General features: G+C 36.2%; 1 protein-coding gene across 1 annotated transcript in view; it reads left to right on the top strand.

Annotated features, from left to right (window-relative positions):
• The window catches only part of LOC150100690 (TBC1 domain family member 1-like), a 342,041-nt gene that overhangs the window by 33,737 nt on the left and 281,938 nt on the right, over nt 1-26,366 (top strand). The window contains exons 2-3 of the mRNA XM_090401806.1: nt 6,394-6,552; nt 25,038-25,337. Of these exons, the coding sequence (XP_090257932.1) occupies nt 6,394-6,552; nt 25,038-25,337 (459 nt within the window). The remainder of the gene's footprint in view (nt 1-6,393; nt 6,553-25,037; nt 25,338-26,366) is intronic.

Raw genomic sequence — 26,366 nt, 5'->3', positions numbered from 1 at the left:
GTTACCGCTTTCTCCATAAAAAAAAAAAAAAATTAGCTAATGCCTATTTGTTCCCATATAGGGAATAGGCTAGGCCGTTTACCCTATCTAACGTTTGGAGACTGAGTGGGCAGTTCAATCTCCACTGGTAGCCAATCAGAGAGATAACTGGCCCAAGGCTATCATTGATTCATCGGTACGCAGTGAAGAAGGCGGCAAGCTAGTGTCGCCATCTCGTGATCCCTAACCCTAACACAATATTTTTAAGGTCTGAAAATCAGTAGATTTATTTATTTATAAATACAAAAGTGACATAAATCACCTAACGTCCTTTTCATTACCTAAAGGAAGTAGGCAGCACAGTTTTAGCCCTCACCTTTTGGAAAGCGAGTGAACATCCGTCGAAAATCTTCTATCAACGCCATTTCTAGGAGATGCTAGATGAAATGAACTATTCCTAACCCTAAATAGCATTTATTTTTATGTACATTATGTGTGTTATATGATCGAGGTCAGTGAGCTGTATTAAAAATCCTAGTTCGTTTCACTCCATGAAAGATGAACTAACTTTAGACCAGTGATAAGAAGAGCCAAGAAGTTCCTCTAGATCAGTAACTAGAATTAGATTTGTAAATATTTGTTTTTGCAGGTCTAGTATCACGAAAGTTGTCAAAAAGCTTTGATTGCTCTTGTTAACAGTAGTCCTGTGGAGATGACGTTTGCATCCATAGCACTAGGCTACCCAAAGACAGAACGTTCTAAGTTCGATTCTAATCGGCGACTAGAAAAACTTATTCTAAGCATATTCCTTTGACCAGTCTCCGAATTAATCGATCTCTAGTATGGACAAGTAGGCATTTTTTTCTTCTTAGAAATTCGGGTTTTTAATCACTCAACTCAAGAAAATCTACCACAGAACTTGTACTATTTCAGACAATAACATGTTGTGTTAAGGTCAGAGACCACGAGGTAGCGGCCATTGTTTGCTGTGCTCTCTTCGCTGGACAGTTTAAAATCAATGGTAGTCGTGGGTTAGCTACCTCTGATTGGCTAAGGGTGAAGATTGACTTCCCCTCAATGTCCAAAAGTTAGATAGGGCTATGAGATTGGCTAACTCACCTAAAAAGGCTTCCTAAAAATGGATCATTCGAGATGGAGCAATTAAGTGTCCTCCTTGTTCACCTAACCTAAATCCTGTAGATTTTTATTTGTGGAGTCATTTGAAATCGTTAGTGTATTCTATTCCAGTTGGAAATATTGATAAACAGTAGGAACATGTTGAAAATTTAAGCGCCTCTGTAGTGCAATTGGAAGAATTACAGTACATTGAGCCTTCGACTGTAAAAGAACCAAAGTTCGATTTTTGTTGTGACCAGTGCAATCTTTATATGGGCTCCTTCAATTGAAGGTGCCCATATAAAGATGAGATTGGCTAACTAACTCACCTTCAAAGGTGAGTTAGTTAGCCAATCTTTGTATCATATACATATCTAAACACTTTTAGGGGCTCCATAAATTTTACCTTCAGGAACCTGCAGCTGGCTTAATCTGCTCCCAGGTAGCAGGGTTTTTCTCCCGGAAACTCGAGTTTTTCATCCCGCATACAGGCAAATCGGCCATTAAAACATACACAATTTACAGAGAAATATACTAGTGGTAATGGTGGGAGGTAGATGGCGCTGTGTGTTGATAGTAGTAATGTCAGGTAGTGAAGGATTAAGTTAGGATGACGGCCATTCGTCGTGGATTAATATGCCCTCCCGCGATGAGCCTTGGGCTTCATGAAGGTGTCACATAATAATAATAATTTATGCACTGCCATTAGATACCAGCCAGGAAATTTTTAGTGTGCGAGGCTGGAGCAGGGGGGGGGGGGGGCTCAACAGCAGCGTGGCTTCCGACGGGGTCATTTTTTGAAAACTTGTAAGATACATTTATCCTACAGTGTTCCTGTTACCAAAGATTATACTTATTTCTTGACATTTGCCTTTCTTCACTGAGGTTGTTGGCGTTCATACACTAATGTCTATTATACAGGGCGCGGAATCACTCTGTATAAATTAATAAATAGTATTGAATATGTAAATAATAACTGAACGTGATATTTAAACTTTGTTTTACTTAACTTGTCCTGAGAGACAGAATTACATGCTGAAAAATAATGTTCTGCATTGAATTTAATTCCATCTCTGAGCGCAAGTTTCCGTGAAAATAGAGTTTGCTGGTATAAACAGTATATCACGTTTATTTATTATTGAAGGGGAGACAAGCATTGGTAGCACACTTGCTTTTTGGTCTGATTTTAAGAATTTTATTATTATTACATGACACCTCCTGGAGTCGTGTTAAAGTTATACTATTTTAATTATTTAAGTAAAGCTGTCGAGAAGTAATTCTTTGGGAAGCGGGTCAGTAGGATATTTGCTTATTTTATTTTATTTTATTTTTTTTTGGGGGGGAGGGAATCCAGTTTAAGAATTTATTATTATTATCGCATCACACCTCCTGGAATCATACTTTTATTATCATATTTAATTAGATTACTTAAAGGTTTCTTATTTATTAAAATAATAATAGGTACTATTATTATTTTAATTAATTAAGCTTATTAATAATTATTCTTTAAAATATTGAAAAAAAAAAGTAAAAAAATAACATTCTGGTAGGTCTTGTTTCGGTAACATAATTATTTTTTATAACAGGTGAAATCACCATATGGGAAATAGGAGATGGTTATAGCATTATTTTATTTATATTTTACTTTCATTACTTTTTTTAAAAAAAAATAAAAAAATTATTTTACACAGCCTTTTTATAAAATGTTGCATGCTAACTTCTTTCATTGAATTGTTTAGGGAATGGGATAACATATAAAATTCCTTCAATTTTAAGATATAAAGTATGAATACGATATTATGTGTTCTCAATTAATTTTTTAAAAAAAAAATTTTAAAGTTTCAAAGTTCCCAAATAAAAAACACCTTCCAAACTGAGAAGGATATATTTGGTATCCTTAATTATGCACACAGTTTGCAAAAATACTTGCAAATAGATTCCAGAATATTATTATCATTACTTGAAAATAATTTGCATTACAGTGTTTCATTTGATAAGCTCAATTACTGTATAACTAAAGTTTCAAGGCTAAAATTTAATTAAAATGCATCTTTACACTTGGAGCAATCACCATCTCGATAGAACACAAGATATTCAGAACTTTGTTACATTCAACTTATTACCAACTGCAAAAGCAAACAGAAAATTATGTATCATTACTTGTTCATCTTAGTGCCTATGTAGAACAGTCAGAGGAATGACATAACAAATAACTTTTGGTTGGAGAAGGATTTGCATTGCCAATACTAGGAATGTTTTTTTAGAATCAGAGACTTTTTCAGCTGAAGATGAGTTGACTGGTTTTATATATGAACAGGATTTTTCATCTTCTAAACATATAAACTGGCCTAAAAAATAGGAAAGTTGGATAAAAAGGTTCCAGGTGTCCAGAATGTAGGATGTTGTTAGGGGCAGTCTGTAGGATGGGGAAACTTAGATCTAGGCTGTGAAAAGGAGGAATTGACTAGATAAGACCTGAATTCAGACCTAGAAGGTTGAAAACATAATTAAGGATGAAAGAAAAAACAAACAAAACAGGAATCTGATTTAAGGATCATAAATAAAAAAAATTGCTAACTGAGATAGGAAGATGCTTATGGTAACCATTCAAGGAGTTCACCAGAGGACTACTTCAGGATTAATCTCCCGACTTCCCATACACATTCACTGTAAAAAAAAAAATTAACTCAAGTACGAAGTTCATTCTAGATGTCTTGACCAGGAGAATTGGTATAAATTGGTAATTCATCACAATTTACACCAAATCAGTCCAGTATATTAATCTTTAACATGTTATTGAGATGATGATATACAATGATCATTGTATATCATCATCTCAACTTTAACATCATCTCAACTTTAACATGTTATTGAGATGATGATATACAATGATCATTGTATATCATCATCTCAATAACATGTTAAAGATTAATATACTGGACTGATTTGGTGTAAATTGTAATGAATTACCAATTTATACCAATTTCTCCTGGTTGAGACATCTAGAATGAACTTGGTACTTGATTATTCCAAAGATCATTCCAAAAGTTTTACACACTGTATTTCTGTTATTAAACCAAACATTAAAGAGCGTTCAGCTGAACTGGCCATTCCTTTGACCAGGCTGTTTAATATGAGTCTCAGAACAGGGAAGATTCCACAGGAATGAAAGGAATGTGTGGTAATTCCATTGCACAAGGGTGGTGCAAAGACCAATGTATCCACTATCAATCAATTTGTATCTCAGGAGTGGTGCTGGTGAAGATTTTGGAAGAAATGGTTAAGGCTTGCATTCAGAAATGGGTTGACAGTGAAACTCTACTTGACTTTACACAATGAACAACATGGATTTACTAAGGGAAGGTCATGTTTAAGCAACGTGCTCACATTCTGTAACAATGTTATCATTGAACTAGACAAGGGGAATTGATACACCATGATGCTTTTGGATTTTGCTAAGGCTTTTGACAGAATACAGCATGGCAGACTGCTGCATAAATTGGAGAATATGAATTTGGGATATTAGAATATTAGCATGGATAAGAGGATGGCTGACTGACATCAAAAATTGGTATATGGGGGATGTGAGTCTGCAAGATTTAAGGTAACTAGTGGTTATTGGGAAGGATTTTACAAGTGACATACAGTTATTTGCTGATGATGATGCAAAGATAGGTGGGGTAATCAGGAATGCTGCTGATATGCAGTACTTGCAGAATTATTTGAATAGGCTGGAATTGTGGGCATGGGAAAATGGGTGTCAGTTCAATGTCAGTAAGTGTAAAGTCATTCACTTCGCTGTGATTAGATATCCAATGTCGTATTATATTGGTGGGATTAGGCTAGAAGAAACTGATAAGGCTAAGGATCTTGGAGTGTTAATAGATAGGAAGTTGAAGTTCAGGGGTCATGTGGCAAAGATTGCAAATACAACTCAAAAGATAATTGCAATGCTGAAATGAACATTCACATGTAAAGATAAGGATGTTATTTTGCCTCTTTACAAGGCCTTGATAAGACCTCACTTGGACTGTTGTGTGCAGGCCTGGTCTCCTGGTTTCCGTTGTGATTCTGATATACTGGAGAGAAAGTACAAAGGATTTTGTAGATAATATCAGGCCTGATATTATCTACAAAATGATATCAGGATTGTGGAATACTGATTATGAAGACAGATTGACAATTTGTAGACCGTCCACACTAGCAAACAGGAGAATGATGAGTGATATGATTGAAACTTACAAACTTCTGAAAGGTTTATACAGGATTTCCATTGATGAAATTTTCAATTTATGGAGAGTGGGGAAAGGACGAGAGGGCATCCTTGGAAGCTGAGAATGAAGGCTCTAAGAGGGGGGGGGGGGACTAGATTTTTCTCGATGAGTCTCTGACTCCCTGGAGGTCTCTCTTAGTAATAATAATAATAATTTATTTAACAAAGTACATTTATAGACATGCAGTATAACCTCCATTCTGTCTTCCAGTGCTTTGGTAAATCTTATTTCTCTCAGCAAGCCTTTTTTTGTTGATGTGTTTGATAAGTTGGGTCACTTGAACAGAAACCTTGTCACTGGTAGTGAAGCATTTCCCGTGGAGTGATTCTTTCAACTGAGGAAACAAGTCTGAAGACTTCAGTTGAGAGAATACACAGTGGGGACTGAGGAAGCACTTACCATCTATATCTGTCTGTAAGATGAAATACATTGTGGTCCCACATCTGACCTCATCGGATTCTTCCTCCATTTTGAAGTCATATTTCATGAAACAAGAACACAAGTAAGAGTAGTTAGTGATGTGAAGTTAGAACTTAATATACATCATCTCATTAGTCACTCATATGCAGAACTTTTGAAATTACCTTTATGCAATTAGAAACATGAGTATGCCATTTAATTGTTTGAATTAAAAATCCTTTTAAAGATTATTATTATTACGTGACACCTCCAGGGAGTCCAAGGACTCATCGAGGAAGGACACCTACTCTACATCTCTCTGTCTTCACCACTCAATCCACCAACTACATCAATGCCATCTACCACCTGTCACCACCACTAGTACTTCCACAGACAATCACAAACATCCATGCCCATGGCGGGATTCGAACCCTCAGCCTTTTGGCTGTAGAGCGGATACGTTAACCGCTTGGCCAACCAGGCCAGCTACTTTACACTCTGACGTGTAAAGATATTTTAACTACTTTACTGTTTCTATTTTGGAAATATTTTAGCTTGTACTTTATTGATATTTTGAGAAGACTACAGAATTAAGTTGTGCTGACCAGAATTATTGTATTATCAGGTCTTGGAATTATTTGCCACTGTCAAAGAGATAACTAAAGAGTTGAGATCTAGGCATGGCTCTCCAGTACATACAACAAAATCTACAGCTGGTTCATCTCTAGACCAAACAAGTGAATCATCACAACAATTTGAAGTCCTTTATGTTGGGAAGGTTAAGGTAGGTTTAGAATACTTTTCAACTTAATTCATTATTAACACATGATAAATTAATGTATAAGTTCAGTAACTTTTGTTATTATAACTCAGTTACAGTAACTCTGTTATGATAAATTAATGTATAAGTTCAGTAACTTTTGTTATTATAACTCAGTTACAGTAACTGAAGAGCACAATTATATGGGATATTGCATATGACATCCCCATGGATAATTTAAAAATATTCCATTTGGATAAACTAAATTAATGGTAAAACAGACCTGTGAAGGTTATCTTAAATAGCTTTTCTCATTCCAGAAGTTGTTAAGCAAAAACAAAATCTTAACCACATAAATCTGGTTTCATTTATCTAGCAGAATTATTAAATGTATCTGAAAACTAAGTTGTTGTTTTTTTGCCTTCCACCAGGAGACAAATTTAGTTAGGATAGCAATAGTATGAATTCCAACAATTACTCAAATTCATATTTATACTTGAATACAAATATAACTACTACGAAATGTGTTTAAGGTGAGTTTTATGTTTGTGAGGGGAAAGCTGGGGTACCAGGAGGAAAACCAATTGCCACAGCTACAGTGTGAGTCTAACTTGATGGTGGAATTTAAAAAAAAAACAGCAGACAAACTATATACTCACTAATCACCATATTGACTAAATAGATATGTATATGTATACTATCTACCAATAATTGTCTGAACACCCCTGTTATTTGAAGTCATGGAACATTCCAGCTTTGTTTGTTATTAACAAACAAAGTACAGATAGGGAAGCAGTATTTCATCATAGCAGTTGAATACAAGTGGTATGGAAACATAACGTGAACTCAATGACTTTGAGAGAGGGGTGGGTTGTCACATTGGTGGCATGTCCGTAGATGTCATTGCCGCTCAACTGGAGCATCCAAAATCAATGGTTGGCGATGCGATCAACAAATGGACTTCTGGCATCATTAGTGCAGAAAAACACCCAGGGCAGCCACCAAAAATGACTGACAGAGACAGAAGGGTGTTAAAATGGGTAGCATGTAAAAACCGGCTATAATCAGCACAAAACATCTTTAATGAGTTCCAGAGTGCCAGCAATACCATGAAGAGCACTAATACTGTAAGAAAAAAAATTCCGTTTACTGGATTTCCATGGAAGAGCAGCGCACACAAGCCGAACATCACAACAGTGAACAAGGCGGCTTGTTTGGCCTGGTGCAAAGAGCATGTGAAATGGACAATTGACCAATGGAAAACAGTATTCTGGGGTGATGAATCAAGGTTCACCTGTTTCCAGTCTGATGGCAGAGTGTGGGCTTGTTACCACAGTGTATTGTACTGACAGTAAAGTTTGGTGGTGGAGGAGTAATGGTGTGAGGTGCATTAAGCTGGTTTGGAGTGGGACCCATGGTTGTTGTCCACAGTTTCATGAAGGCAGCTCAGTACCTTGATATTCTGTATAATCATGTGCTGCCTATGCTGTGGAATTTTTACTGAACGGACCCGTGTTACTATCAAGATGACAATGTCCCATGCCACAAAGCTGCAGCTGTTATGGAATGGTATGAAGAGCTGGCTGTTAAATGACTGCCCTGGCCTGTGCAGAGTCCTGACCTCAACCCCCATTGAACACCTTTTGGATGATGAAAGTTTAATTTTTCACTTGGTCAGACTATAATAAATTTAGTTTAATCCTTTATCCAAGTGTGTGCAAACAAAGTTTGCACCTGAAAGTATCTTCAGGACTGGGGTAAAGTGGTACAACACTAGGCGACTCCTTGCAAAGGTGGAGCAAGATACCAACACTCCTATCTCAGTATCTCCCATAATGCAAAACACATCTCCTTGCAGATATGTGTAATGTTATGCATTAAGGGAAGGGCCACTACCCAGACTAGTTTCGACCTTTATTGAGGCCTCTTCAGTGGGAGCTAGGCCCAAGTGGAGATACCAAGGCAGAAGCATTAGCAAGGTCATCTCCTCCTATAGGAGCTGCCAAATGGTGTGCCACCTTTTTATTAAATTACTCTGGATGTAGAGAAAGATGTTCAAAGTTTATTTTTCACTTGGTCAGACTATAATAAATTTAGTTTAATCCTTTATCCAAGTGTGTGCAAAAAAAGTTTGCACCTGAAAGTATCTTCAGGAGTGGGGTAAAGTGGTACAACACCAGGTGACTCCTTGCAAAGGTGGAGCAAGCTACCAACACTCCTATCTCAGTATCTCCCATAATGCTTGGATAAAGGATTAAACTAAATTTATTATAGTCTGACCAAGTGAAAAATAAACTTTCAACATCTTTCTCTAAATCCAGAGTAATTTAATAAAAAGGTGGCACACCGTTTGGCAGCTCCTATAGGAGGAGATGACCTTGCTAATGCTTCTGCCTTGGTATCTCCACTTGTGCCTGGCTCCCACTGAAGAGACCTCAATAAAGGTCGAAACTAGTCTGGGTAGTGGCCCTTCCCTTAATGCATAACATTATACATATCCGCAAGGAGATGTGTTTTACATTATGGGAGATACTGAGATAGGAGTGTTGGTAGCTTGCTCCACCTTTGCAAGGAGTCGCCTGGTGTTGTACCACTTTACCCCAGTCCTGAAGATACTTTCAGGAGCAAACTTTGTTTGCACACCTTTTGGATGAATTAGAGTGGCTACTGATGTTCAGAGCAGCACATCCTCAATTTATTGCTCAATGCAGTGCTATTTTGGATACAAGAGGTGATCAAAGCCAAAGGTGGACATACCCGATCTCAGGGTTCGCCTGCTGGTATCAATTATAAATTGCTAAAGTGTCAGGACAATTATTGGTAGAATGTGTATATGCTTATACATATGCAAATCTTCTTGTATATGTTTACTCATTTTATCTTCTCCTTTGCATTTATTCTCTCACTTTTGTTTTATTTTACTTTTTCCCATTCATCTTTTAGACACACACAACAGTACTGATTTAGATAACTATCATACATAAAATTTTATTAACCTATCATCCAGCAATTATAGTTCGCCCACCGATTTGAGGTCCCTCGACACTTCTGCGCATCTCAGAAAAAGAAGAATCCATTCTGATAATAGGGTAATCAGTCCGTATAGTGGGATGAGTTGTTTATTATTACTGGTCGGAAAATCTTTTATGATTATTGTAGTTAACTATGTTGCTTGTATAACAGTTGGAAAATTTTACCTATAAAGCACGTGATTTCGCGTATTGGCGACCAATTCGGACGTCCTTCATTTTTTTCTCCCCTTCAGCATGAATCGACTATTCTTGGAAAGACGCGAAGCAGGGACCTGGAAACGGTGGGTGAACTATACAACTGTCTATTTCTGTTTTAAAGTTACATAAATTCACCACTTCTGTAACTCAATGAACACCATTCCACATATTTTGTGCCCTAACAGATATAAAATGAACCTTGTTTTAACTCTCTACGTCACTGTCTATTATGTCCTCTCATGAACACAGCAAACTCCTGCAATCTATCTATCCTATATGTGCCTGAACTGAGTTATAAACTTCAATTAATAAATGAAAATAGTTAGAAAATGAAAGTAATAAACCTAATATTACCTTTATCGCTTTCTTTGCAACTTCATATGGATGGCTTAATCCATTCACATGAAGTACAAAGAAATTTGACAGTGTGTGTGACAGTTATCACATATGGAATATAAGAATTTTAGAATTGGAAAATAAGTAAAAAGAGACCTAACTTGACTATAAAATATGACTTATTGCCTAAAAAACATCATGCTTTTTCCAAAAAAAAATATTACATCAGTGAACACTTTTATCTACTAGCAAAACATTTGGACTTTGGACAAATAGATGCTGTTTGATCATGCAAATGAACTGTATCATCCCTGCTGGATCATCATTAAGTGCTGGTCATCCATCAGTGCTAGATCAGTACTTAATGATATTGAATTTATTGAGACATAACTAACCAATGATATCTCCACTGGTGCACTTGGATTCTGCAACTGAAATCCCAATACATGTGCTTGTTTACTCGTAAGGGCAGCTCCTCATCTAATTGTGGAGTACATTATCCACATTAAATCTGAATTTAAACATCAATCAAAATTGTGTTATTCTAACACTGTATATCTCATGCTGGAAATTGGAACTCGTCCTTTCTCAGATGTTAAATATTCTGGTCCTTGATCAGAATATTTAACATCAGAGAAAGGTCCGTGTTGCACTTCCATAGGTAAACACTGGAATAATGCATATATTCTAGAGCTTTCTTTTTAGGCATATAGGTAAATCTCCTAATAAGTAATCTTTATACACATAAACTGCTTCATTTTCTTATGTGATTCTTCTACTTATTTCTTCATCTTGTTTTTCCTTTAAACTAATTGACAAAGGTAAATATAGTCCTCCACAATTTCAATACAATTATCTGTGAATTTTAGTTCAGATTGATCTGAATTTGTCGTCAGTTTGGTTTTAGTTAGATTAATCTTTAAGCCTTTGTTTTCTGTTTTCTCTATCAAAGTCATTTAGCATTTCCAGAGCTTTATTTTTTTTGCTAAAAGAATAATGTCATCTGCAAAATGTTAGTGATTCAGATTTTATCAGGTGAACTAGTTTAGATGAGATCAAGGGTGTTGAGATATTGGAGTATATTATCAGGTATAGTTGACAGGTGGACAATTTGTGAAAGAGTTTTACAGACAGCAAATATCTCAGCATCTCTTCCAGCTTGGGATTGGAGATGGACATGAAGCCATTCTAAGTTCATTGTTGAAGTGCTCAAGGAAGACTGCCTCATTGTTTGGGTATTTGGCCTGTAAATGATAGAGTTTCTCAGACAGATAGTACAAAAGTCAAGGTGGTTATCAAAATTTGGAGAATGATACGGATGAATATAACTAAATGGGACAAGAAAATTTGGAGACATATCAGAAAGTAAGGAAGAGAAATGAGGTTTGTCATTCTCTGCCACAAAATGTCAGACTTCATAAATTCACAGGTTCCACCCTTGTGGCTGGTTAGGAAACGTGATGGGGACGGTAGAGATTAGGGTGCTAGTTGAGGTTCAGTTAGGAATTGATCAGGTTTAGATGTCTGTAAATGGGGGTGCACATTATTTAAATTGGTTTTGTGACCACGAATATTAATAAAATGGATATGAGTCTGTTTTTAATGGGATTTTGTTCAATATTGTTTGGATTTTTGTTGGTTTTAAGTTATTTTTTTTTGTTCAAGTTTTAGTTTTTCTGTTATTTTTTTGTATTATTTTTTGAGGGATTATGAAGAAATTAAAGAGTAGGGCGATGTAATGAGGCCAAAGGACACTAGGCATGCTTCATGTACAAACAGAGCACTCAGTTTCCAATCTCATGCATGGCATTAACAGTTCCTTCTGCACATGGCACTTTAGTTGTACTCTAGGCACAATTTGGGTAGGCAGCAGTAGGATTATTCATTATGCAATCTTTAAGCCTCCTTTAGTATTAACATAGTTCAGTCCTGTGTACTCTCTCAGTGGTTTACTTGCAGAACTGTTTTATTATAATCATCATCATCATCCCAAGACCCCCATGAAGTCAGTGATTCATTGCGAGGGTGTCCCTTAGTCATAAACACACAGCTCATCATACTGTGCCTTAAACACATTCAAATTCTCTGCAGCTACTATGCTCTCAGGCAATGCATTCCAATCATTCACAGCTCTCCATGTAAAAAAACCTACTTCTCACTCCCTTGCTCACAACCTCCTTATAGAGCTTCCAGAGATGACCTCTTGTTCTCCCCCAATCTCTCACCATTTTATGAAAAACCTCTTCAACATTAATCCAATAACAACCCTTTACTAACTTGTATGTCTCTATCATATCACTCCTCTTCCTTCTATCGACTAGACCGTAAATTGAATCTTCTCAACCTTTCTTCATATTTGATCAGTATTCCAGAGATCTGAAACTGTCTTAGTTAGTTGTCTCTGGACACTTTCCAATATTTCTCTATCCATTTGAAAACCAGGTGACCAAATCTGTGCACAGTAGTACATATGTGGCCTAATCAAGGCCTTATACAATAGAATCAGAATCTCCTTACTTCTACGAGTCAGTGTCCCCTGCATCATTGCCAGAATTCATTGTGTTGTCCTTAGAATTTTGGCAATGTGTCCTCCAAATCTTAGATCCCTATCCACCATCACCCTAAGATCTCTTATTTCCTCCACCTCCTACAATATATCCCCACCAAGAGTAAATTCTACATCCCATCTTTGTTTTCCAAATTTTAAAATTTTACATTTCGCAATAGTGAACTTTCATCACCACTCCCATGCCCATTCACTGAGTATATTCAAGTCTTCTTGTAAGCCCACAACATCTGATCTACTCTTCATAGTTCTTCCAACTTTGCATCATCTGGAAAAAACAACTGAATATCCCCATTCAGATCCCCCCCAATATCATTAACATACAAGTTAAACAGCAGTAGCCCTAAAACAACCCAGAGGTACACCACTAGTGACTTTCCTCTTCTGAGATATTGCTCCCCCATACACAACTTGCTGATACCTATCAGATAGCCAATCTCCATTCCAGTGCACTAGTCTAATATCCAAACTCATCCACTCTAGTTTAACTATCAACTGATGGAAGGTGTGCTGAAAAGTTGTGATAATCACCATGAAGGAATTGAGATAGAACCATGTAACTTACACATTATTCTACATATTCCTCACAAAGTGTTATGTACTTGTTACAACACTCTTGCATCATTTGCTGTCGTCTGAGAAAAAAAAAAAATCTTTCCCTTGTTGCACAAACTAGTCATTTTTGTTATAGGTGTTTATCAGAACTTTTCAGCTCCCTCCCCTTGTAGATGTTACTTCTCCATACCTTCCTCAAGCCATTTCTTTTTCTCCTTACTCATCATGGAACCTTCTTCAAATAAAACTGTTTTCCCTACATCCCATTCCCTTCTTCTCTACACATGCATTCTCATCCTCTTTCAGCATCAACCTTTTCACGCTGTGTTCCCCTGTCCATCATTCTGTCTCCTCTGTTTGTCTTGCACATGTTCTCTCATTCTCTATACTCATGCTACCCACTTCTTCATTCATAAGCACCACTTCAATCTCTCCTTTCTTACATCCCACTTTTTCACATAGCTTCTTACTTGTTCAGATTCATTCTCTGCACTCATTGCTCTCCCTTCCAGTAGCAGTCTCTCCAAATGACTCATGCTGAAACCATTCAAATGCAGTCCATCACTCTAATATAGTTCAATTCATCCTTCAAACTCATTCCACATATTAACCAACTGCACTCCTTTCTCTTCACACATTTCTGTAACATATCATTCATAATCCTTGCTCTCTGTCTCATATCATCACTGTCATACCTGGGCAACACACACTGACTGCCTTTCCTATCACCTATTATCTTTTATCCTTCTCAGCAACCTTCTGATATCCAGTCTTACATTCTTCTTGTTACTAGTCAAGTTATTTGTTCCTACTCCCACTACCAAGTCTTTTGCTTGCTTACTCCTCATATCTAATGCCTCAATCACTCTATTCTTTTTACCTCCTGGAGAACAAACCTTGTGCATCTTCTTGCCTACCAGATCTCAAATAATTGAATCCATATACAGTGCCACTCTACTGTTGTTTTACTGCTGTATCCTCCAGTGGAAGAGGTTTGTGATTTCTATGGCACATTTAGAAAACTCATGAAGCTGTCACTGCACTGCATGTAAGAAGAAATGGGGGTGCATTAACTGGGAACTTTGCTTTGGGAACCAAACATGTCAACAGCCACTTGAAGTCTCAGTAGTGTTGCATCAGGCAATGAAAGTCACTTCCACCTAGAGGCATAGTTAGGACTTCCTCAAACTAGGAAGGTAGGTGCTTTATGTATGCATTTATGGTGGGGGTACTTGCTTTTGTTATCAAAGCCCTATTGGTGATAATAACTGCACCATGGGAATGTGGTGTTACTTGGATGAGAGAGGCTATATGTTGAGAAGAATGTGAAAGTGTATGGACACTCTCATATGTTTGAAGGACAGAAAAGAGAAAGGAGATATATATATATATATATATATATATATATATATCATCTAGTTGTACATTGAGATATAATAATTGTATGTGAATGTTCAGTACAGTTTGCTATATATAAGATGCCAGATGTGAAGGTAGTGCACATCCAAACTTTTGTTTATTCTTGTTTTGATCCATATTTAAACTAAGATAAATATGGATGAAAATAAGAAAAACACAGATTCTTGTCAAGAATAATATACTTTTCAACCCAGTAAATAAAAAAAAGCATATAATATCCTGAATTCAGAATAAAATATGGTGATACACCATTTTGCTACTTGCATTTGGAAAATATGCCATAAAGCAAGCTCTATACTTACACAGATGAATCGGAAATGTGACTTCTGCCATTGTAATTGCTTACTTTCACAGATGTAGATGTCACTGATGAGACATTAATGAAGGTTGAAACCAATGGCACCTCTCAGCTTGATGTGAAGTCAACTCTTTTATAAATAAAAGTAGCTTACTCATGACCCAATTTTTTTTCATCCTTCCTCATACCCATACCCTTTTAACTCATTTGTTCCAACCCAGCATAGTCACATTTCTAATGCAATCTGTACTTCCACAGATGTATCAGAAATGTGACTTTTACCATGTTGGCAGCTTTTAGTACTTCCACAGATGTGGATGCCACTGATAAGACATTAATGGAGGTTGAAACTAGTGGCACCTTTCAGCTTGTTAAGTCAGCTCTGTAATTATCAGCTTAGTCATGAAAATACTTCATATTTTAACTTTTTTGTTTTTTTGTTTATATCCTTCTTCATACCATCTTTTAAATGATTTATCCCAACCAGCACAATTAACAAATCATGTTTTTGCCATCCATCTGTTTGTTTCCAGCTTCAGTCATAATGTGAATATTTTGTCATATGCTTTCATCACTCACTCATCTTGCATACACTCTGAGTTTTAGAATCACCATTCATCTTATACAACTATTTTTTTTATCTTCTTCTTCTTCTGCACATTCATTTCTCCTTTTCCTCCTTATGTAAGTCATTGTTTCATCTTACCAAGCGTTTCTAGTCTCTCTAACTCTCATTTACCATTGTTCAAGCACATTCTAAATCACATAATTTCATACCACATCTCAAGCATGCTGCTTTCCTGTTTTTCTTCAAATTTTTTCATCTTTTTTTCTTTGCTCCTTTTCTCTTTGTTATCTTTTTTATTGGTTTTCTCTTACTTTGTGCATTCTCATACTTTCATTTGATTTTACACTTGCATTTTGTTTTCTGTCTGGCATGCACTTGATCTTCAGTGTTTGCTCAACCCAAGTTATTCTTACACTTTGTTTGCATATGTTCTTCCATCTCTCTAAATGAAAATCACTTCTTACAAACTCTGTTGAGATTCTTTCCTTTCTTCAACAGAATACTTACTTTCTGTCTATTGAGTGCAGTTTCCAATTATTGGAGCTAATAAATACTTTATGTCAAATTCGTACAGTGTACTGTTTTCATTTTGCTTACACATGCCAAGTTAATAGGAGAAAGTAGGTGACTAGTAGTGTGCTACAAGGCTCTGTGTTTGAACTGCAGTTTAGTTTGTACATAAATGATATAGCAAATGATCTGAAAGAGAATATTCAGTTGTTTGCTGATGCAAAATAATGAAGGCAATATACACAGCTTTTTCAGGATAATTGAAATAGGTTGACAGTATGAGCAAAAGATTTTGGTTATCAGTTCAATATGGAAGTGTCACATTATGCATTTTGGGATGAAAAGATTACAATCTGTGTATAACATTGATGGAACTATACTCCAGGAAATTGATGAACTGAGGGATTTGGGAATGTTGGTGGATAGGGAGTTGAAGTTCAGAGGGCATATTGCAAAATATGCCCTCTGAACTTCATGGAGTTGCCAGAGTTGGTTGTAATTTCTTTGTCAGTCATTGCATTCAAGTAGATATTGTATGGGTCTCTTGCAGTGAGTATTCAGACTCCATGGAGGTTCCTTGCAATAATAATAAATTCTTCTCTATCTTCATTTTGAATATAATTCTGCCATCAATACTGTCTACATGCCCCTTGTTTGCTCTGAGGACCTTTTATATCTGTGGATTTCACTCACTAATTAACTCTTTACTTCTAAAACTAGCTCATATTCATATCAGAATTTGTTTGAACACTGTCTTGTATGTTGCCATTGCATATTTTGGCTGATTTCTATCTTATTCTATAGAAATTATTTATTTGACCTACCTACCAGATTTGCTTATTCAGCTGTCTATTTCCATATTTATTTGGCCATCTTCATTAAAAATTTTGCCTAAATTGCCAGCCTGGTTGGCCGAGTGGTTAGTGTATCCACTCTCCAGCCAAAAGGCTGCAGGTTTGAATCACACTGTGGGCATGGATGTTTGTAATTGTCTGTGAAAATACCAGCTGTGGTGGTCAGCGGTAGATGGCGTTGGTGTAGATGATGAAAGTTGATGGAAACAGAGTTGTAGAGTGGGTTCCCTCCCTCAATGAGTCTTTGAACTCCCTGGAGGTGTTATGTAATAATGATGATGATAATAATAATATTTAATCATAATAATAAATATTTTTTTTTGGCTATTTATGGCTGAATTTTTTTACTGGATCTAGCTGTAAGTATTTAATTTGGTAAAAGATTATTCAATATCTACAGCAGATTTATTTAAGAAGATAACAGTAATATCCCATATTTGGATATCAAGTTTGATGTCACTCTCCTTAATAACATTGTCCACATAGATTGTAATAACAGTGAAATTGGTTTCTAACTCTGCCTTACCTTATACCTGATTTAACAACTCTAAATCTTTGAACTCTTAACTGCCAGTTTGTAACAGAAGTATAAGGTTTCAGCTATACAAAACAGATTTAAGGTTTGGTGCTTTGTTTTCTTCTCATGATCAACAGAACTTAAAAAGGGACCTGCATTATACTTCCCTGAATTCTTGACTATTTGTTGTAATGGGGGGGGGGGGGGGGGGAATTGTAAATCATACTTATTCTTTACAAGTTTTTCTTCAGTCATATTTTTCATCTTTTCTCAAGAGTGTTTCAGTAAATATTTTATGGAGTAAATCTTTTAGTTTTATTTATCTTTTTATAAATTGGTACATTTAGAGCACTTCTCCAGTCCTCTAAGATTTTACTTTTTTGACTGAATATACTGTATTTTAGATAAGGACCGGACTGTGCAGATCTTCTGTGAACCTTCTTGATGATATAGTTGCAAAGAGTTGTCTTTTCTTGAGTTTTTTTTATAATAGTTCTTGGTAGTAGGATATTATTTCAAGAACACCTCACTTTGTCTTAGAGCTCTGTCAGGGCCATTATCTATGAACTGGACAATGATTCGCATGATCACCCTGGTACTAAAGCTGAGAAATTCTGTAGTAATGATCATTTGTGCCATTCATAATCTTGTAGCCTTTCCGAAATTGGCTGATGGATTGTTTATCTCCTTTTTTTTCCCTCTACGAGTTTCTTGAATATGTGTGGCAGACGTAGTAGGCCTTAAAATTTGATATTGCTTCACCATCAATTAGTTATTTTAATAAAGTGAAGTGAGTAAGTGCAGAAGCTTTATCTTGTCTGCATTTGCCAAACAATATAGAGAGCAGTTGACTGGATGAATACAGTGGTATCTCGGTAATCCGAACCTCTTTAGTCTGAACCCTCCAGTAATCCGAACTGCAGGTTGTAAGAAAAAAGTTTTATTTATTACGTATTATTATTATGTGTATTATTATTTTTATTTAATAATTATAATTTTAACTATTATTATTTATTTTATTATTTTTACAGTACAGTATTTTTTTCATACTGTCGATTGCACGGTTATACTGGAGGCCTATTTTGATTTATTGTGTGTTCATGTTTGCTTTTTTTATACTGTACGTACTGTATTGTCAGCATGAATCACAAATATACATAAAAAGAGGAAATTCAAAACGTGCATAATTTGGTTAAAAATATAAATCCAGATGTTGAAATTTCACAAACGGATGTTACGGAATGGATTACAGGTAGAAACGAAAGTGAATTCGAAATCAAATCAGATGCTGAAATTATAAATATGATGCTGAATTAGAAGACGATGATGACGATGAAGAAATCAAAGAAAAAAATAAACATGGAGAGGTAGTTGACAGTTTTGTGTATAGAATGGGCTAAGCAGAATGATACGCCATTGCACAAAATTTTTTGCTAATGCAACTCCGAGAAAAAGCATTTGAAAAAAGTTTAGCTTCCAAGAAGCAAAAGAAAATCAGCGACTTTTTTTGCAAAGAAAGAAAACGTTTTTTGTGTTATTTTGTGAAACTTTTATTTGTTTTGTGTACAAGAAAGTGATATTTTTTACGCAAATTAAATTACGTACTGAACTATGCAGTTTTATTAAATCAGTATCCTCAACAATACAGGTACATACAAATTAAATTTTTTTACTAAAATAAACTTGTGTACTGTATTATTTTTTTGTTTCACATTACAGTGCAGTAGCTTTTTTCTATCAGTTAATTTATTTACAAAATTAAATTCATGTACCATTAGAATCTGATTATTTTTGTCTTAAATGCTAGTATTGTTGTCTCTGGGGTAAAATTCACTAATCCGAATGAGCACGGTTTTTATTAGTTTGGATTAGCAAGATACCACTATATTAGCGATGATGTGGTAATGGTCAATCTTGGGAATTACCCAGCATGAGTGCTATAAGGAAGCTGCGCTAAACAGAGCAGCATTAAATCGGGTATCACTGTATTATTAGTTAAATTTATCATTGTAATTATAAATGCTTGTTGAGAAAAAATTCATTCTACTCTTTTGATGCCAAGCTACTGTAATTCTTGTTGGTGGGGTTATTATTTCTGATTCCCATTGCAGTACACTTTTCTCCATTTGTAGAAAAGAGCTTTTTAATAGCATATAACATTTTGCTACCTTCCTGATATTATCTTCTGTATTATTACAGAGTCTTCCTATGACTTTTGTTAAGCTGCTTTCACATAGCTTGGCTCTTGTATACATTTTTCTCCATATTCTCTTAGGACATCTGCTGATTGACATGCTGGAAACTTTCAGTATGTATTCTTCTTTGCAGGACTGCATCTTTGGCTTCTTGCATATACTATGAAGTTCTGAATTTTCTTTCCTTGCAGACAGCTTCATCACATGCCTCCCTAGATGAATTAGCCATTGTTTTCTTCAGAATTTGTGAGACTCCATGGTTTAGTTCTTGTTTTCAAACTCTAATTTTTCATGACACTTTCATACCACTATGTGAAAGTATTTAAACATTTCAGGTTGAATATTATAAACTTCCTGGAGTAAAAGACTCCCTGTGAGTGATCCTCATTTTCAAACACAGTGCTTATTGAACTATGCCTTAAACCTGTTCACTATTTCGTTATGGTGAACACACATGCTTAGGCAATGCATTCCACTCTTCTACCATTCTCCAGGCCAAAAAATCTACTCCTCACTATGAAAAATCTCTTCTCTATTAATCTGGTACATATCCGTCACTACTTATTAGTATTAACATTATACTCCATAGAGTTGAAATATGACTTTTCATATGACTTCCCATCACAGGAGGATATCACACACAAAGCTTATTGAAACATGCCATAAACTCATTTCCATACTCATCACATCCACAGGCAGTACATTCCTTTCACCATCTACTCTATGTGCAAAAAACTGGCTCTTCACCTGTTGCTTACATTATCCTTATACATCTTTCTGGGTTGTCCTCTGGTTCTACTCCTGCCTTCCTCCAACATTAATCTGGTAACAATCCCCTACCAACTGAAATCTAGGTTATTAAATCTGTGTAACTGGTAATTAGTTTACGGAATTAACAACGCATAAAAAGTATATTAATTAAAGGTAACTTTAATGAATAACTTCTATATTTTGGCAACGTCACGTTGCCATCTTCGGGAACATAAAGATATGGTATGTGCACGCAGGCACTAACAAAAGCAAATGAGGAAGATAGCAAGAAACTACTATTGTTCCTAAAGTCCTAATGGCGCCCTCTGGCGGGCTAATTTGGTTGTCTTGGCCGTTGGGCTGAAGTTCTCATAATGTAAGTCTCCCAAATTTGGGGTAGTTTCATGCATCCAAATTTGTTGAGGTTAGGAACGTTTTTTAGAGCTGCTGATGATTCCTTGAACAATCTTTCGTATTTAAACTTGCTGTGGTGTATTAGTTTTGTTTTCTTCCAACGAATTCTATGGTGGGTATCTAAGGCATTGTCTGCTAGCCCAGAGTGGCTGTATTGGTGAAACCGGATGTAGTCTTTGTGTTCTGAAATTCTGATATTTGCTGTTCTGCCTGTTTGGCCAAAGTAGTACAATTTGCAGCTGCAAGGGACCTGGTATACACCAGGTAGGTCTAGGGGAAGTGGTTGGTCTTTGGTAGAGCAGATAAGGGATGCCAACTTTTTATATGGTCTGTAACAAGAAGTAAGGTCATATTTTTTGAGAATATTGGTTATTTTCTCAGAGGTGCCCTGGATGTAGGGGATGGTGATAGATTTGTTGTAATCTTTATTGTGGAGGGGGGAGGGGAGGTTGTGGTTTACTGGTTTTAGTATTTTTTGGATTTTTTTTGAGTTATAGCCATTGGCTAAGAAAGTGTTGAGGATGTGGTTTAGTTCAGTAGTTAGGGCCTTGTCATCTGAGCAGATTAATATTTGCCCTGTTATATAGTGTTTTTATAACCCTATACTGTTGTGAGGGGGGGGGGATTGCTGGTGAATGTATCTGCCAGTATGGGTGGGTTTTCTGTAAACAGAGAAAACCAATGATCCATCAAGCTGGCAGGTGATTAAAATGTCTTGGAAGGGGAGGGTGTTGTTTTCCTCTTTTTCTAAGGTGAACTAGACTCTGGGGTGTTGGTTGTTTAAGTGTGTTAGGAAGGAGTGGAGTGTATCTGAGCCATGTGGCCAAATAGCGAACACATCATCCACGTAACGAAGCCAAAGAGTGGGTTTTTGTGGGGCAGAGTTTAAGGCTTTGTCTTCAAAGGTCTCCATAAAGAAATTAGCCAAGGGTGGGGAAAGTGGTGAATGCATGGCTGTCCCCTCTATCTGTTTGTAGAACTTTCCTTGCCAAACGAAATAGCCTGAGTTCATTGTGAACTGAAATAGGGCTGAGATATCGGGAGGAAACTTGGCTTGAATGAGCTTTAGGGTTTCTTAGAGTTGGACATTAGTGAATAGGGAGGAGATGTCAAAACTGACCATTATGTCAGTGTGTTGGAGTGAGAGGTTTTCTATACTGGCTTTAAAGTGGACTGATAGTCTGGCTTTAAAGTGGACCTTAGATACCCAAAGAGTGGGTATCTAAGGCATGGTCTGCTAGCCCAGAGCTGCTGTATTGGTGAAACCGGATGTAGTCTTTGTGTTCTGAAATCCTGATATTTGCTGTTCTGCCTGTTTGACCAAAGTAGTACAAAGTAGTACAGTAAGCTTAATGCTTTAGTACTAGACCGTACCACTTACCTCTCTATGTAAGTGGTACTGGTCCCTACCAGCTCTCAGATTAGAACTCTCCACAGACTCCTTAAAAAAGTCACTTCTTGGCCTGTGGAGATCACTAACAAACTAAAACCTTATAACTCTAGATCCCCCCGATTATATGGACTCCCAAAAATACATAAACAAAATGTGTCATTACGTCCCATAGTGGATGGCATTGATTCCCCCACATATAAATTAGCCAAACATTTAGCCAAAACACTCACACACTATACTGGCAACACACCATCACACATAAAAAACTCAGTCCACTTTAAAGCCAGTATAGAAAACCTCTCACTCCAACACACTGACATAATGGTCAGTTTTGACATCTCCTCCCTATTCACTAATGTCCAACTCTAAGAAACCCTAAAGCTCATTCAAGCCAAGTTTCCTCCCGATATCTCAGCCCTATTTCAGTTCACAATGAACTCAGGCTATTTCGTTTGGCAAGGAAAGTTCTACAAACAGATAGAGGGGACAGCCATGCATTCACCACTTTCCCCACCCTTGGCCAATTTCTTTATGGAGACCTTTGAAGACAAAGCCTTAAACTCTGCCCCACAAAAACCCACTCTTTGGCTTCGTTATGTGGATGATGTGTTCGCTATTTGGCCACATGGCTCAGATACACTCCACTCCTTCCTAACACACTTAAACAACCAACACCCCAGAGTCTAGTTCACCTTAGAAAAAGAGGAAAACAACACCCTCCCCTTCCTAGACACTTTAATCACCTGCCAGCTTGATGGATCATTGGTTTTCTCTGTTTACAGAAAACCCACCCATACTGGCAGATACATTCACCAGCAATCCCCCCCCCCCTCTCACAACAGTATAAGGTTATAAAAACACTATATAACAGGGCAAATATTAATCTGCTCAGATGACAAGGCCCTAACTACTGAACTAAACCACATCCTCAACACTTTCTTAGCCAATGGCTATAACTCAAAAAAAATCCAAAAAATATTAAAACCAGTAAACCACAACCTCCCCTCCCCCCTCCACAATAAAGATTACAACAAATCTATCACCATCCCCTACATCCAGGGCACCTCTGAGAAAATAACCAATATTCTCAAAAAATATGACCTTACTTCTTGTTACAGACCATATAAAAAGTTGGCATCCCTTATCTGCTCTACCAAAGACCAACCACTTCCCCTAGACCTACCTGGTGTATACCAGGTCCCTTGCAGCTGCAAATTGTACTACTTTGGCCAAACAGGCAGAACAGCAAATATCAGCATTTCAGAACACAAAGACTACATCCGGTTTCACCAATACAGCCACTCTGGGCTAGCAGACCATGCCTTAGATACCCACCATAGAATTCGTTGGAAGAAAACAAAAATAATACACCACAGCAAGTTTAAATACGAAAGATTGTTCAAGGAATCATCAGCAGCTCTAAAAAACGTTCCTAACCTCAACAAATTTGGATGCATGAAACTACCCCAAATTTGGGAGACTTACATTATGAGAACTTCAGCCCAATGGCCAAGACAACCAAATTAGCCCACCAGAGGGCATCATTAGGACTTTAGGAACAATAGTAGTTTCTTGCTTTCTTCCTCATTTGCTTTTGTTAGTGCCTGCGTGCACATACCATATCTTTATGTTCCCGAAGATGGTAACGTGACATTGCCGAAATATAGAAGTTATTCATTAAAGTCATTTTAATATACTTTTTATGCGTTGTTAATTCCGTAAACTTATTACCAGTTATGTTTGACCAACATATAAGCCTTGCTACTAGAATTAAATCTGTGTAGTAATGCATATGTATCTGATTAAAGTCTTATGCTATGAAACCTCTTGATTTTTACATGTCAAGGTCCTCATTATCATTGCAAGAATCCATTATGATGTCTTCACAATTTTAGCAGTGTAATCTATAATTTGAGGTTTGTGCCACCACCACCCCTTGATCTCTCATCTCCTCCACTCTTTCAAAATTTCCAATACCCTATCCAAATCATTGATGTGTGATTTACCTATTCATCCTAGCTTGTCATGTATCCTGACTCTCTGGAGTTCTCTCTTAATAATAATGTTTATTGCCTGTGGTAATATGTCAAAATGATTCCTAAAAACATGATCTCCCTCTTTAACTCATCCTGGCTTTCAAAGAGCATCCTACTGTTATCACTGCCATTCTGAATCCTAGCCCTCAGCAACCTCATTAACACCATAAATAACTACAACTCCAGACATACTGACTGGCATGATATTTGAAGCTTTAGTCTTATCACTCCCTTTGCAAAGTGGTACAATTTTTTCCTTTTATTTCTTTGGTATTCTCACCTTCTCAAGTCTCTTTTCAATTAATATATCAAGGCTGTCATTAAATCTCTAGAACATCCCCTTTAAATGCATAGTAATATGTCATCGAGTCATGTTGCCTTATTATTGTTGAGTTAACCTAATTCTTCATATACCTCCTGTTTGCTCACTGCAAGTTCCTTCACTACCTCATTCAAGCACTGCCTTGATGATTTGCTCATTAAATAATCCATATCCTCTTCATCAGTTATTACCTATTTACTATTTCATCAATTATATCAGCATCTTTCTATAAGCATTCCTTCTGATGATGACCAGATATTAAAATAACTCTGAGATTTTTTTTTGATTTTTTTAAACTACCTCAGTTCCTTCAAAACCTTTTCTAATAATGTATAAAAATAGCCTGACAAAATTTATTATTTGCAACTTCCATGGAGTCATAAAACTCATCATGAGTTTTATGACTCCATGTTGTCGTGCAATTAGCTGTTGTCCACCTTAGACAACAACTAATTGCTTGTTTGCCCTTTATACTCCATGGATCTTTGAATCCTGGATCCAGCTAAACAGTTTGTGAAAGTAATGGTATTTTTATTTCTTTTTCAGGTTGGACAGAAACGAGCACCACCATTATTTATAGATGAAGCAGTTGAGAAATTTCAAGCTACTGAAAAGGAAAAGCATCTTGTTTATCAGAATATAACACAGTTACTTGAAGAAACTCAAGTTAGACGAGACAGTTCTACAAGTACAGTAAGTTTACCATGCACAATAGAAAACAATGAAAGAAATTTACTTCAGCATCAAAATGAAGAAAGGTTGAAAGAATGTAGTTTTGGTTCAGAAACCAGTTTATTTGACAACTCTTCAAATACAGTTCAGCAGTTGATTCATCCACTATGCCAGGTGATAATGTATATTGATCTTCTGAACTTATTAGAGTATTAATGAATAGTTATTAAATGATTAAAAAATTAAAATTATTTTAAAAAAAATTAAATTGATCATTTTGATCATTTAAATTGATCAAAAATATTCGTGGAATATTTTTGCCAGCAAAGGTTGGTTGATTTAGTAGAGTCTCTGCTACTAATGGCTCACACAAAAAGTTAAGCAAGTTTGAGTGCAGTTAGTAGTTGGAAGGGGATCAATTGTTCGATGCTCTTGGCACACTCTCCCTCGATAAGTCTTTGGACTCCCTGGAGGTGTCAAATAATAATAATAGTAATAATTTTATAAGACAGCTTTCAGAAACTATAGTATATATCCTCAAACTTGGGGCAGGTTGCATCCCCCCCCCCCAATCTGGAAAGTATAGTATCTTGTGATTAGGAGGATGCAAAAGTTTTTAAAGGAACAATGTGAGTTGGTATAAACATTTTAAATTACTTACAATTCGGTAGTAGCATTTGCATAGTTCAAGATTTTTCTTTTCTGAAAAGATTAACCACTCAGTTGGCCATGATGGATGAAATATATCAACCATCTTTCACTTCACAGGCATGTTATTTGTTATTTCAGTGATATCTCAATGGTATTATGGTTTTGAAGACACATTTCTTGTCCATGTTTTAATTGACAGAAATGTATGCCATGGCTGATTGGTGGTTAATGAAATTGGATGTCATGGCAACTGAAAACTTGGTAAGTTTGAATTGCTTACTTCCAGATATATTTAATGAAATCAAGTGACAATTGCTATCTCTGATATACTATTTCCCTTTCAGCAGAACCCTTTTTTTGTTTTTGTTTCTTTTCTTTGAGGGAATATGTTTATAATACACATTCCTTTATATATACTGTTTTATACACTAATACATTACAAAGAATTTCTGATAAATTAAAATTTCTGTTCTATAGTTTTATATATATATTTGGCTATTCTATTTTTTCCATTATTGAAACATCTTTCAGTTCATTTCATTCAAATACTCA

Source organism: Typopeltis vanoorti, chromosome 12 (genome assembly GCF_054136105.1).
Source record: "Typopeltis vanoorti isolate ZY-2024b chromosome 12, IOZ_Tvanoo_1.0, whole genome shotgun sequence".
In the NCBI taxonomy this organism is placed as follows: domain Eukaryota; kingdom Metazoa; phylum Arthropoda; class Arachnida; order Uropygi; family Thelyphonidae; genus Typopeltis; species Typopeltis vanoorti.
This window is presented reverse-complemented; position numbering and strand designations above follow the sequence as displayed.